Below are 14,946 nucleotides of genomic sequence, written 5' to 3'. Positions count from 1 at the left end.
AAAAATGCATGACTAAACTATTTTTGTGAACTTAGGGCTTAGGGTTAAGGCAAGACAGAGGCCTCCATCCTTCACTAAAACTATTTTATTTAGATTTTTTTGGTAAATTATGTCTCATTTAATTTGATTTTCCACGCAGCTATTGTAATAGTAAAATAATTTTCTTTGCGCATCAGTATTCGATTTGTAATATCCTGAAATTATTTCAGAGTTACATGTGTAAAAATGACTAAAATTGTAAATCTGAAACCATACCTCCCGACTCTCTCCTTGTCACTCTCTACGTTTCTTTCTTTGTCTTACTTCCCTCAAAAAGAGCCATGCTAGCAACTACTGAAAGTAATATAATTTATTTTTTCTTGAATAAAATATAATATCCGCTTTCAAAAGAGTTTTTTTATTTGTTCTTTCGTGTTGTTCTATTTTTTGATTTGTCTCCTTGATTTCACAACCGAAAACACATGAAGTAATCATGGTAATAAATAAATCATTAAAACAAATCATAATAGTTAGAATTTATTTTATACCTACATCGCTAACAACCACTTACAAAATGCATTGACCTCACCGTGCAGATCAGCATATCTACAGCAAAAAAGCAGTTAAAATTTGACGGAGAAATGTGAAAAAATACATTAAAAATGCATCTTTTTCGGACAGTATTGATGCCGATAGTCGCGCTCACCTTAGGTCAGAAGTTGATTTTCATTTTGATTTGGGCGTAAAATTCCAGAGGATTGGCGAAATTTAATAGGATTTGTTTTCTGATGATCAGACGACAATTTTGCATAATATTGACAGCATTAAATAATATATTGAAAACTGGAAATAAATTGCGCATTGCATTAAAGGTAATGCAGGGACTTTCTCTGATCGCAGCAATCAAGCTTATGATGAGGCGTTAGCGGAGTTGAATAGAGCGTCTCTTTCTATCACCGATTGTGAAATCTCGCACCATTGCACGAATAAGAATATTCACTATTTGTGTTGTACAACGCCTCGGAATTTAGCGAAAATATGAAAATACAAGAGTTTATCCCTGTAGTAATCTATAAAAAGGGACCAAAACACTGAAAGCGGAAAGAAAAACTCCAAAAGCGCACATGACCTTGGGCAGCATTGCGCATTTAGCCAGCAGGCTTAATTAAATGGTATTGTGATGTCACCTCCTAAAGCCGTGCAATGGTACATTTTGACGGTACATTTTGGATGGTCAGTCTTTTGTGCAACGGTATGAATGTTTGACATTCAGCCTTCCATTCGCTCAAGTACAACAAGCTAAGTAGGTGTCGTACAATATCCAAATAGCAAATGGGCACAAGTGCTGTCATGGTGTCAAGATTTCACATGAGGTGAAAGAAAATGCTCTATTTAAAGAGTCATTAGCAGAGTTGAATAGTCTCTTTCTTTCACTGAATGTAAAATGTCGCACTATTGCCCAAATAAGAATATTTGCTATTTGTGTTGTACAACTCCTTAAAAGTTTAATAAAATTTGAACAATAATATATTTTTTCCTCTGTTAATCTATGAAAATAAGAGAAAAAATTTTGAAGCGAAAGGAAAATCCTTTCAAATGCACATCCAATCTACAATGACAACGTGCATTTAGGCAGAAAGCCTTATGCGTCTTGAATCTGCAAGTATGAAATGCATTTGCACACGGGTACCTCAGCACCTAAATATTCCAAATATGCAAAAAATAAAGTCGGGTTCATGTGCTTGATTTTTTGCTATCGAGCTTTGAAATTCACCCAATATCACCCAATATGAAGTTCTTGAGAAATGCGCTTTCACAAGTTTTGGACATTAATAGAAGTCATAGGGTTACTACTTTGAGTTTAAAAGTCTATTACTCGGTCAGAAATTATGTAAATTACATCAATTTTACAATATAATTCAGAACTGCATCCTTAAGATGAATTATTCATATTGCTGTGTGATTACCCTTTTGAAATTTTTACGGGAAAGTTATTCATGCAAAATTTATTCATAAATCATGGAAAATGCCTCTTCGTCATTTGTTGATCAATTTTTTATTTTTGTTCTTTCATCTGTTAGAGCTGCATGAGGTTCACCAAACTTCTAAACAGAATTTTGAAAATTTCACTTGAAAAATTGTTATGCTAATTTATGCCAAATTAATTCATGCCTATTTTTCAAAATTCACATAAAATGCTTTTTCTTCTTTGTCGGCTGATTTTGATTTTTTTCTTCCATCTAGTAGAGCATCATGAGGTTCACCAAACTTCTACACAGAATTTTGACATTTTTGCTTTTGTTCTTTCTCTCCTTCCATTATCTTTTTTTTTCATTCTCTCCTCACTTCATTTTTTCCTCCCTCTCTTTCCTCCTTTCTTTCATTCTTTATTCTATATTTCCTTCTTAATTCTTTCTTTCTTTCCCTCCCTCCCTTCCTTCCTCCTTATTGTTTTTCTTCTTTGTTTATTTCTTTCTTTCTTTCAGAGAACAAAGGAAATATTTTTCCTTATATTTGATTATATTTTTTCTTCCATCTAGTAGAGCTTTATGAGGTTCACCAAACTTCTCCACAGAATTTTGACATATTTCCTGGAAAGTAATTTATGCTAATATATGCAAAATTTATTCATAAATCACAGAAAATGCCGCTTCTTCTCTATTTGTTGACCAATTTTTATTTTTTATCCGTCTGGTAGAGCTGCATGAGGTTCACCAAACTTGTACACAGAATTTTGAAATTTTGACTAAAAAATTACTTATGCTAATTTATTTGATTTTTTTTCATAATCAATAAATGCTTCTTTATTATTTGTTGGCAATATTTTTTTTTTGGCATCCATCTGGTATAGCTACATGAGGGTCACCAAACTTCCACACAGAATTTTGAAATATGACTAGAAAATTGTGCTAATTAATGCAAAATTTATCCATAAAAAAAATGCCTTTTCTCCTTCATTTGTTGAACAATTTCAAATTTGTTTGCTTTATATTATACATGTACATGTAGCTTTAGGTAGGGATACACTTTTGGACCAAAATGGATTCAACAACATTGGAACCTGAATTGTCTGAAAAAAAAACAATTTATAAGTGAACTTAAGTGGACCAACATGGCTTTCTAATTTGTTTTCCATATAGTATTCGTATAGACAAATATTACTATACAACTTATGTCTTTGTGTAGAAATGAAAACTTTTGAGAGGAAATGTACAGTAAGAGAATTTGCTCCTTGTTTTTGGTTGATACTCTAAATCATTAAAAGAAAGATAAGTGCAAGTAGTTGCATGAGACACTGATTGAGGAGAAAGTCTGTTAAACCAAAGTCAATTTTCACAATATCAGTATATAGATCTTGATCTGGTTTATATATACAGGTATATTATGTTATCAACTGAACTTTGAAAAATCATGAAATCTAAGCTGAAAAAAAACAATGTTCACACTGAACATCACAAATAATCACATGATGGACAGTGCATTATTATTGCTGGGTAAAACGATACCACATTGTGCTCAAATTTCTTGTTGTTTTGCTAATTTCTCAGCAATTATACACAATTCTTCCAAAATCCTTTGACAGATATTTATTTTTATTCATGTATACATGCGTGCATCTAGGTGTTCATTCGATTGGATTCTGTTCAAACTCATTTTGAAATCATTACCACTACTTGCATTTATCTATATGAGAAGTTTTTCTTTTTTTTCCTCTGGCATGCATTTTTACTAAACTGATATTGGTAAACTTTTATTTTTACAGACTGTGAAAATCCAACACTATCAGAGCCAGAAGAGCTGGAATTTTGTGCTGATGAGGGAAGAACCAAAACATTCGATGCAGATAGTTTCCCTTCTCCAGTGTGTAATGATTTTATTGATACTGATCTTGATGTTGAATTGGATGATACCAACAGTGTCTTTTCATATGGAGATCGTATCATCACTGCAGTTTGCACAGATGATGCTGGATTGAATGATACTTTAAAATACACTATCACCATTAAGGGTAAGTGATCATTGTATTTCTCACTGGCGTACAGATGTAGGGAGGAGGGTTCACAGAAATTTTGGGCTTACAGGACATTAAAAAAGTATTCTATTCAGCCAGTTAGTATTGATATAAAACAGAAAATCAAATATTGGTTTAGAGCAGATCACAACAGCCAGGGTGATCAGATGTCCCATATTTTGCTCCTTTTTCCCCCGACAACCCTTCCCAGGACGCCTATCTGTCTCTATTTCATAACATTGAACAAAATGTAGTTAATACATTGAAATGTGACAAATTTCATCAAATAACCAAAATATGACGAAGCAGAGACAACAATAAAATTGATAATAAACTTTTGCCAGTTCTGTGGAGATTTTCTTGCTAGCCCAATACATTGCAATGGAACTGGCCTCCTGCCTGTGGCAGCCAAGCTAGGCATGACGGATGGCCGTGGCAGATTCAATTGGTGCAAACAATGACATGATAAACAGTTTTTCCACCTAAATAATCTCAAAATTGGCAAGAAATTTGGATTCTTAGATTAAAATTATTGAGCTTTCTTAAGTAGATCTATTTGTTTCAGCTTTGGTGTTGAGTCTTGTTGTGTATGATGCTGCGATGTTTCATCTAATATTTGAATTGAAAATGGTTCACTTTGAAATTTTATTCTTTCCAAAACATGTTAGTTTTTAAAATTTATTTTTTTTTTGAAAATAACACCAAATATAATTTTTGTTAGACGATTGGATTGTTTTTGTTTGCTTAAAGTTTGAAATTTTTTCCTATTTCTTCTTTTCTATCCTTCTATCTTTCTATTCTTCATCCTTCCTGTTTACCCTTTTTTTTGTTCCATCTATCTTTTTATCCTATCAATCTTTCCTGATCCTTTCTTTCTCTTTCTCTCTTTGTTCATTTTTCTGTCTTACCTTCTTTCTCTTACCTGCCTTCTTTATCAAATTTCCTTTTGTGTACTTCCTTCATACTTTCATTCCTTAATCTTTTTTGCTTCCTTCTCCTTCCTCTCCTTTTTCTCTTTGTTCTTTCTCTCCTTCCATTATCTTTTTTTTTCATTCTCTCCTCCCTTTATTTTTTCCTCCCTCTCTTTCCTCCTTTTTTTATTCTTTATTCTATTTTTTCTTTTTCTTTCTGTAAAATTGGATTCTGTTCAAACTCATTTTAAAATCATTACCACTACTTGCATTTGTCTATATTAGAAGTTTTTCTTTTTTTTCCTCTGGCATGCTTTCTTACAAAACTGTTATTGGTAAACTTTTATTTTTACAGACTGTGAAAATCCAACACTATCAGAGCCAGAAGAGCTGGAATTTTGTGCTGAGGATGGGGGAAATACCAAAAGTTTCAGTGAAGATAATTTCCCTACTCCACTGTGCACCGATGCTGTTGATGAGAGTCCTGTGATTGAATTTGTAGGTAATCAGAGCAGGGTCTTTTCAGTTGGGGGAGCGTAGCATCACTGTAGTTTGCACAGATGCTGCTGGATTGAAGGATAAGTTAACATACACTGTCCAAGTAAACGGTGAGTGACCTTTCTATTATACAAATAGCGCATGGCACTATGTGCGTTAGAGTAAAATGCAGTGCACTCAAGGTTTCTTTAAATTGATGCGCTTCTGCACACTTACTTTGGTTTACATCAAGTTATGATAAATTTGATGAAATTTCTATTTGCTTTAGAAAGAAGAATAAAAAGAATGGAGAAGAAAGAAAAGCCTGTTCACAGAGGAGCAAAAATATAATCAATTAATAGGTACATGTATATCTTACTTAAGAAAAAGGAATGTCTTCAAAAGGGACTTTAATAAAGGATTCTACATAATTAGCTTGTTTAACAATATCGGGTAATTTATTTCAAAGTTCAGCAGAGGACATTTTGAATGAACGAGCGTTGTCGATTTGAGTGTTAATTTTAAGCATTGCTTGCACTGACCAGAATAGAAATCAATAAAACTGCATGGCTGCATGAAATTTGGGGGAGGGGTAGCCTAGGGGAAGAGACCCTTATTCATTTCGCCTTTTTTGAGAGGAGGGGGAGATTGGAGAAGGGAAAGGCTTAAAAAGTCAATATAAAACTGATACATGTATGTTGGGTTTATCGTCAGAATAATCCAGGGGGGGCGTTTCATCAACATTTTTGTCCGACAAGTTGTCAGATTTGACAACTTTTCTAGTTTTTGATTGGCTGAGAAGCACTGTTACCATGGTAACTGTCGGATATAACAGGACTTGTCGGATAAAATCCTTTCATGAAACGCTCAGGTGTACAGTCAATGCAATATGAAATTACTATAGGAACACATGTACATTGTTCTACTGCTATGACCATTCCCCCCCCCCCCCCCCGAGTAAGTAAAACATACATTTCTTATCATTTGATAATTAAAAATGTGAAGTATGATGAAACTTTTATGATATAAAAAAGCTTTTACATAAAAGTACCAAGAAAATTATGCCTTTGAAAATCATACAGCACTGGTAAATGTTAATGTGTAATGTCAGTTACCGACTAGTAATTTTGATAAAACTGTTGGAATCAAAGAAAAGAATTAAGAAAAAGATTTTTTTTTTCCTTGTAATGTTCCTAGAATCTCAGGTATACTTCTACATCAAGCTCACTTTCATTTGAAGCCCTGCACAGAAGATACAATTCAATGATTCCACACATTTGACTTCCATGTGTTAACTCAATGTCAGTTACCAGCATGGTCTTGGAAAAAATTATCATAGCCCCCAATAGACAAAATCAAATTGTTTAATATTTTGACACATCTTAACCTAGTAACTTAGGTATACCCGGTATTTACATATTCAAATTATTACTCTACACGGACATGAGATATTTCAATTTCACTGAACACCCTGAAATTGCATGTCCTTCGGCGTAATGTCAGTTACCAACACATTTTTGCTTGCTGATGCGTAAAAAAATTTGGTTACATAGAAAAATTTAGTATCAGAGTATACAGCAAGGTTCACTTTATTAACTCTATCAAAAGTAAACTCCCATCATTTGTTGTTTTAGAGATAAACACAATGAAAAGTGTGAAAACATTGTGCCGTGTAACGTCAGTTACCGTGAAAATGCCCAAAGTCAAATTTATCATTTTTTCCTGTATATTTACAACAAAAATCTTCTGGAAGAATATATTGACAATCTTGAAACAACGGAGTAAAATTCCGGTCCGGATCAAGACCAATGACATCATCATTAGTTATGTTCTTCAGAGTCTGTGTAACTTGTGTTATCAATTCTGTGTCATCATGTTCAACAGAATCAAGAATGTTTTCAATAAATTCTATGTTGTCAGAAATGTGATTAAATGGGAAAATATACCTAGACATTCATAGCATATCCAATCAGTTGGGTATCTTTGATACCAATGCGCAATTATCTGCATGATATTTCAAACAGTTAGTGCATTATACACCAGTACCGTCTATACAGTCACAAGTACATTCATTGAACTTTAAATTGTTGATCATTTACATACTGATCAAAGCGTACCAATCCCAACCAAACCTGTATGGCTACATGTAAATAGAATAAGAACTAATGGAAATGCATTGAGCATTTTGGGCGAGAAACATCTAAAAATGGTAATAAAACCAATCAAGTGTAGTAATAAAAAAGTGCACATTTTGAAAGAGAACCAACAACCATAAAACAATGGAGATAAAAACAAGAATAGAGAAACAAGAAAACAAGAAATACCTTTATTTTCCAGAATGAATAAAAAAGCGTGAAGTTTCCCTTGCAAGTGCGATGATGGTGATTTAACACCGCGCAACGAAAGTCCGAAACTATTTTGCGACTTTGAGGGGCTTCAAGACGGTGGCCTCAACGATGCACTAAAAATTATCTTTGGTATCTTTTCATAAATTATAGTTTGTAATAAAAAAACGATTTTGTTCTTGAAGATCGCATACCAGTTATGTACTTGATATGTTTTCCGTTGCATTTTCAAAGAGTGAAGGGTGTAAATGTGAATCGGTGGATCTGAAATCATACCTCCCAACGCTCTCCTCGTCTCGTGTACAATTCATTTTTCTTTTATCTCTCTTTCCCTCCAAAATAGCTATGGTACCGACTACTGTTCATCACAATGAGAAAAAGTAAATCATTTTCATCTATAAAATTGTAACATCCAAATTAAAAGTGTTTTATTATGTTCTTCCTTTTTATTCATTTTTTAACCGTTCTGGGTTTTTCACAACCGAAAAAAATTAATAAATAAATCATGAAAGATTTGTATCACGTTTTGTCTCTATCTTTTTAATCGTTTATTTAAATAGTAGAGGTGTTGGAGTCAGAAGGAGGTGTCAGTCCATAAATTTGTAATTTTTTTTTTTTTTGGGGGGGGGGCGGATCACTCCCTCCCACATTCAGCTCATCCCCTCCATTATCAAAAACGCCCAGCGGCCACTGTTATTTATACATCTTTTTCAAATATTTTGGTGTTGATGCTCACCAGAGTAAGCGCCCCAAAGGTATGTTTGCCGTAAAGAAAAATATAAGGTGAAACTGTCTTTTTTCCTTTATATGTATCCTTTTCTTCTATGCTATTCGCCAGAAAAAAAAGAAAAGGAAAAAGAAACTGACGAAATAGTAGGAAAATTTATAACATTTTTTTAAGGGGGGTGGGTAGGTGGAAGATTGAGAGGGATTTGTCGGGACACGCCAAACAAACATGCTTTTTATAGATGGATTCCTCACCGTAAATTCTCATTTTATTTCCTTAATTTCCGATGAGGAAACTTTTAATTCATTATTAGTTTTAGCTATCGTATTTCTATATCCCCTCCCGTCTACACCTTGTTTTCTCTTAGTTCTCATTTAAATTATATCTGTATCGTCGTCCTTCTCCCCGATTTGGATGACGAGGTATAATACCTGCCTCATCCCCCTCTATCCATTCTCCCTAATTTTTTCTTCTCAGTACCTTGTCATTTTACATTACATCTAACCCCCCTCTCTCTTCATAAATCGTTCCGAGAGTAGGCTATGCCTTGATTTTGCCAACTTGTAATGATCGGGGATTATTGCATTTGTGAGCCTCTCATCCTATTGCATCGTGTCCATCATGTCGAAAATTCAGGGGGGGGGGGTTCTTCCTGATTCTCTCAAAGTCTCAAAAAAACTTTTAAAACTATTATTGTAACTGTCATTTCACAATAAATTTTATATAATCTTCCATTTTCTATATCAATGACATGGGTAGGTATCTATCGCAAAAGAAAATATGATGATAATGATCATCGTATAAAAATGCATGACTAAACTATTTTTTGTGAACTTAGGGCTTAGGGTTAAGGCAAGACAGAGGCCTCCATCCTTCACTAAAACTATTTTATTTAGATTTTTTTGGTAAATTATGTCTCATTTAATTTGATTTTCCACGCAGCTATTGTAATAGTAAAATAATTTTCTTTGCGCATCAGTATTCGATTTGTAATATCCTGAAATTATTTCAGAGTTACATGTGTAAAAATGACTAAAATTGTAAATCTGAAACCATACCTCCCGACTCTCTCCTTGTCACTCTCTACGTTTCTTTCTTTGTCTTACTTCCCTCAAAAAGAGCCATGCTAGCAACTACTGAAAGTAATATAATTTATTTTTTCTTGAATAAAATATAATATCCGCTTTCAAAAGAGTTTTTTATTTGTTCTTTCGTGTTGTTCTATTTTTGATTTGTCTCCTTGATTTCACAACCGAAAACACATGAAGTAATCATGGTAATAAATAAATCATTAAAACAAATCATAATAGTTAGAATTTATTTTATACCTACATCGCTAACAACCACTTACAAAATGCATTGACCTCACCGTGCAGATCAGCATATCTACAGCAAAAAAGCAGTTAAAATTTGACGGAGAAATGTGAAAAAATACATTAAAAATGCATCTTTTTCGGACAGTATTGATGCCGATAGTCGCGCTCACCTTAGGTCAGAAGTTGATTTTCATTTTGATTTGGGCGTAAAATTCCAGAGGATTGGCGAAATTTAATAGGATTTGTTTTCTGATGATCAGACGACAATTTTGCATAATATTGACAGCATTAAATAATATATTGAAAACTGGAAATAAATTGCGCATTGCATTAAAGGTAATGCAGGGACTTTCTCTGATCGCAGCAATCAAGCTTATGATGAGGCGTTAGCGGAGTTGAATAGAGCGTCTCTTTCTATCACCGATTGTGAAATCTCGCACCATTGCACGAATAAGAATATTCACTATTTGTGTTGTACAACGCCTCGGAATTTAGCGAAAATATGAAAATACAAGAGTTTATCCCTGTAGTAATCTATAAAAAGGGACCAAAACACTGAAAGCGGAAAGAAAAACTCCAAAAGCGCACATGACCTTGGGCAGCATTGCGCATTTAGCCAGCAGGCTTAATTAAATGGTATTGTGATGTCACCTCCTAAAGCCGTGCAATGGTACATTTTGACGGTACATTTTGGATGGTCAGTCTTTTGTGCAACGGTATGAATGTTTGACATTCAGCCTTCCATTCGCTCAAGTACAACAAGCTAAGTAGGTGTCGTACAATATCCAAATAGCAAATGGGCACAAGTGCTGTCATGGTGTCAAGATTTCACATGAGGTGAAAGAAAATGCTATATTTAAAGAGTCATTAGCAGAGTTGAATAGTCTCTTTCTTTCACTGAATGTAAAATGTCGCACTCTTGCCCAAATAAGAATATTTGCTATTTGTGTTGTACAACTCCTTAAAAGTTTAATAAAATTTGAACAATAATATATTTTTTCCTCTGTTAATCTATGAAAATAAGAGAAAAAATTTTGAAGCGAAAGGAAAATCCTTTCAAATGCACATCCAATCTACAATGACAACGTGCATTTAGGCAGAAAGCCTTATGCGTCTTGAATCTGCAAGTATGAAATGCATTTGCACACGGGTACCTCAGCACCTAAATATTCCAAATATGCAAAAAATAAAGTCGGTTCATGTGCTTGATTTTTTGCTATGGAGCTTTGAAATTCACCCAATATCACCCAATATGAAGTTCTTGAGAAATGCGCTTTCACAAGTTTTGGACATTAATAGAAGTCATAGGGTTACTACTTTGAGTTTAAAAGTCTATTACTCGGTCAGAAATTATGTAAATTACATCAATTTTACAATATAATTCAGAACTGCATCCTTACGATGAATTATTCATATTGCTGTGTGATTACCCTTTTGAAATTTTTACGGGAAAGTTATTCATGCAAAATTTATTCATAAATCATGGAAAATGCCTCTTCGTCATTTGTTGATCAATTTTTTATTTTTGTTCTTTCATCTGTTAGAGCTGCATGAGGTTCACCAAACTTCTAAACAGAATTTTGAAAATTTCACTTGAAAAATTGTTATGCTAATTTATGCCAAATTAATTCATGCCTATTTTTCAAAATTCACATAAAATGCTTTTTCTTTTTTGTCGGCTGATTTTGATTTTTTTCTTCCATCTAGTAGAGCATCATGAGGTTCACCAAACTTCTACACAGAATTTTGACATTTTTGCTTTTGTTCTTTCTCTCCTTCCATTATCTTTTTTTTTTCATTCTCTCCTCACTTCATTTTTTCCTCCCTCTCTTTCCTCCTTTCTTTCATTCTTTATTCTATATTTCCTTCTTATTCTTTCTTTCCCTCCCTCCCTTCCTTCCTCCTTATTGTTTTTCTTCTTTGTTTATTTCTTTCTTTCTTTCAGAGAACAAAGGAAATATTTTTCCTTATATTTGATTATATTTTTTCTTCCATCTAGTAGAGCTTTATGAGGTTCACCAAACTTCTCCACAGAATTTTGACATATTTCCTGGAAAGTAATTTATGCTAATATATGCAAAATTTATTCATAAATCACAGAAAATGCCGCTTCTCTATTTGTTGACCAATTTTTATTTTTTATCCGTCTGGTAGAGCTGCATGAGGTTCACCAAACTTGTACACAGAATTTTGAAATTTTGACTAAAAAATTACTTATGCTAATTTATTTGATTTTTTTTCATAATCAATAAATGCTTCTTTATTATTTGTTGGCAATATTTTTTTTTTGGCATCCATCTGGTATAGCTACATGAGGGTCACCAAACTTCCACACAGAATTTTGAAATATGACTAGAAAATTGTGCTAATTAATGCAAAATTTATCCATAAAAAAAAAATGCCTTTTCTCCTTCATTTGTTGAACAATTTCAAATTTGTTTGCTTTATATTATACATGTACATGTAGCTTTAGGTAGGGATACACTTTTGGACCAAAATGGATTCAACAACATTGGAACCTGAATTGTCTGAAAAAAAAACAATTTATAAGTGAACTTAAGTGGACCAACATGGCTTTCTAATTTGTTTTCCATATAGTATTCGTATAGACAAATATTACTATACAACTTATGTCTTTGTGTAGAAATGAAAACTTTTGAGAGGAAATGTACAGTAAGAGAATTTGCTCCTTGTTTTTGGTTGATACTCTAAATCATTAAAAGAAAGATAAGTGCAAGTAGTTGCATGAGACACTGATTGAGGAGAAAGTCTGTTAAACCAAAGTCAATTTTCACAATATCAGTATATAGATCTTGATCTGGTTTATATATACAGGTATATTATGTTATCAACTGAACTTTGAAAAATCATGAAATCTAAGCTGAAAAAAAACAATGTTCACACTGAACATCACAAATAATCACATGATGGACAGTGCATTATTATTGCTGGGTAAAACGATACAACATTGTGCTCAAATTTCTTGTTGTTTTGCTAATTTCTCAGCAATTATACACAATTCTTCCAAAATTCTTTGACAGATATTTATTTTTATTCATGTATACATGCGTGCATCTAGGTGTTCATTCGATTGGATTCTGTTCAAACTCATTTTGAAATCATTACCACTACTTGCATTTATCTATATGAGAAGTTTTTCTTTTTTTTCCTCTGGCATGCATTTTTACTAAACTGATATTGGTAAACTTTTATTTTTACAGACTGTGAAAATCCAAAACTATTAGAGCCAGAAGAGCTGGAATTTTGTGCTGATGAGGGAAGAACCAAAACATTCGATGCAGATAGTTTCCCTTCTCCAGTGTGTAATGATTTTATTGATACTGATCTTGATGTTGAATTGGATGATACCAACAGTGTCTTTTCATATGGAGATCGTATCATCACTGCAGTTTGCACAGATGATGCTGGATTGAATGATACTTTAAAATACACTATCACCATTAAGGGTAAGTGATCATTGTATTTCTCACTGGCGTACAGATGTAGGGAGGAGGGTTCACAGAAATTTTGGGCTTACAGGACATTAAAAAAGTATTCTATTCAGCCAGTTAGTATTGATATAAAACAGAAAATCAAATATTGGTTTAGAGCAGATCACAACAGCCAGGGTGATCAGATGTCCCATATTTTGCTCCTTTTTCCCCCGACAACCCTTCCCAGGACGCCTATCTGTCTCTATTTCATAACATTGAACAAAATGTAGTTAATACATTGAAATGTGACAAATTTCATCAAATAACCAAAATATGACGAAGCAGAGACAACAATAAAATTGATAATAAACTTTTGCCAGTTCTGTGGAGATTTTCTTGCTAGCCCAATACATTGCAATGGAACTGGCCTCCTGCCTGTGGCAGCCAAGCTAGGCATGACGGATGGCCGTGGCAGATTCAATTGGTGCAAACAATGACATGATAAACAGTTTTTCCACCTAAATAATCTCAAAATTGGCAAGAAATTTGGATTCTTAGATTAAAATTATTGAGCTTTCTTAAGTAGATCTATTTGTTTCAGCTTTGGTGTTGAGTCTTGTTGTGTATGATGCTGCGATGTTTCATCTAATATTTGAATTGAAAATGGTTCACTTTGAAATTTTATTCTTTCCAAAACATGTTAGTTTTTAAAATTTATTTTTTTTTTGAAAATAACACCAAATATAATTTTTGTTAGACGATTGGATTGTTTTTGTTTGCTTAAAGTTTGAAATTTTTTCCTATTTCTTCTTTTCTATCTTTCTATTCTTCATCCTTCCTGTTTACCCTTTTTTTTGTTCCATCTATCTTTTTATCCTATCAATCTTTCCTGATCCTTTCTTTCTCTTTCTCTCTTTGTTCATTTTTCTGTCTTACCTTCTTTCTCTTACCTGCCTTCTTTATCAAATTTCCTTTTGTGTATTTCCTTCATACTTTCATTCCTTAATCTTTTTTGCTTCCTTCTCCTTCCTCTCCTTTTTCTCTTTGTTCTTTCTCTCCTTCCATTATCTTTTTTTTTTCATTCTCTCCTCCCTTTATTTTTTCCTCCCTCTCTTTCCTCCTTTTTTTATTCTTTATTCTATTTTTTCTTTTCATTCTTTCTGTAAAATTGGATTCTGTTCAAACTCATTTTAAAATCATTACCACTACTTGCATTTATCTATATTAGAAGTTTTTCTTTTTTCCTCTGGCATGCTTTCTTACAAAACTGTTATTGGTAAATTTTTATTTTTACAGACTGTGAAAAGCCCACACTATCAGAGCCAAAAGAGCTGACATTTTGTAATGATGAAGGAAAACATTACAAAAAATTCAGTGAAGGTGGTGTACCTGTACCTTATCCAGAGTGCAATGATGCCATTGATGCCGATCCTGAGATTAAATTAAGCATTGATGAGGGTTACTTTGGTATCGGAGAGTGTGACATCACTGCAGTTTGCGAAGATCATGTTGGATTGAATTGTACTTTAACATACACTGTCACCATTGAGGGTAAGTGATCATTGTATTTCTCACTGGCGTACAGATGTAGGGAGGAGGGTTCGCAGAAATTTTGGGCTTACAGGACATTAAAAAAAATTCTATTCAGCCAGGTAATATTGATATAAAACAGAAAATCAAATATTATTGGTTTAAAGTTGGATTTAAAAGCCAATCCCAAAATGAGGTGAGTTATCATGAATCCT

General features: G+C 33.3%; 1 protein-coding gene across 3 annotated transcripts in view; it reads left to right on the top strand.

The window, feature by feature from the left end:
- LOC121427776 overlaps positions 1–14,559 on the top strand; it is a 54,701-nt gene extending 40,142 nt beyond the window's left edge. For all 3 annotated transcript variants that reach the window (XM_041624332.1, XM_041624333.1, XM_041624334.1), the window contains exons 7-10: positions 3,743–3,988; positions 5,258–5,510; positions 12,989–13,234; positions 14,498–14,559. In XM_041624332.1, the coding sequence (XP_041480266.1) occupies positions 3,743–3,988; positions 5,258–5,442 (431 nt within the window). In that variant the 3' untranslated portion in view covers positions 5,443–5,510; positions 12,989–13,234; positions 14,498–14,559. The remainder of the gene's footprint in view (positions 1–3,742; positions 3,989–5,257; positions 5,511–12,988; positions 13,235–14,497) is intronic.
- The last annotated feature ends 387 nt before the right edge of the window (positions 14,560–14,946 follow it).

The sequence above is a fragment of the Lytechinus variegatus genome, chromosome 14 (genome assembly GCF_018143015.1).
Source record: "Lytechinus variegatus isolate NC3 chromosome 14, Lvar_3.0, whole genome shotgun sequence".
NCBI lineage: Eukaryota > Metazoa > Echinodermata > Echinoidea > Temnopleuroida > Toxopneustidae > Lytechinus > Lytechinus variegatus.
The sequence above is the reverse complement of the archived record's forward strand: the minus strand, read 5'-3'. Positions and strand labels throughout refer to the sequence as shown.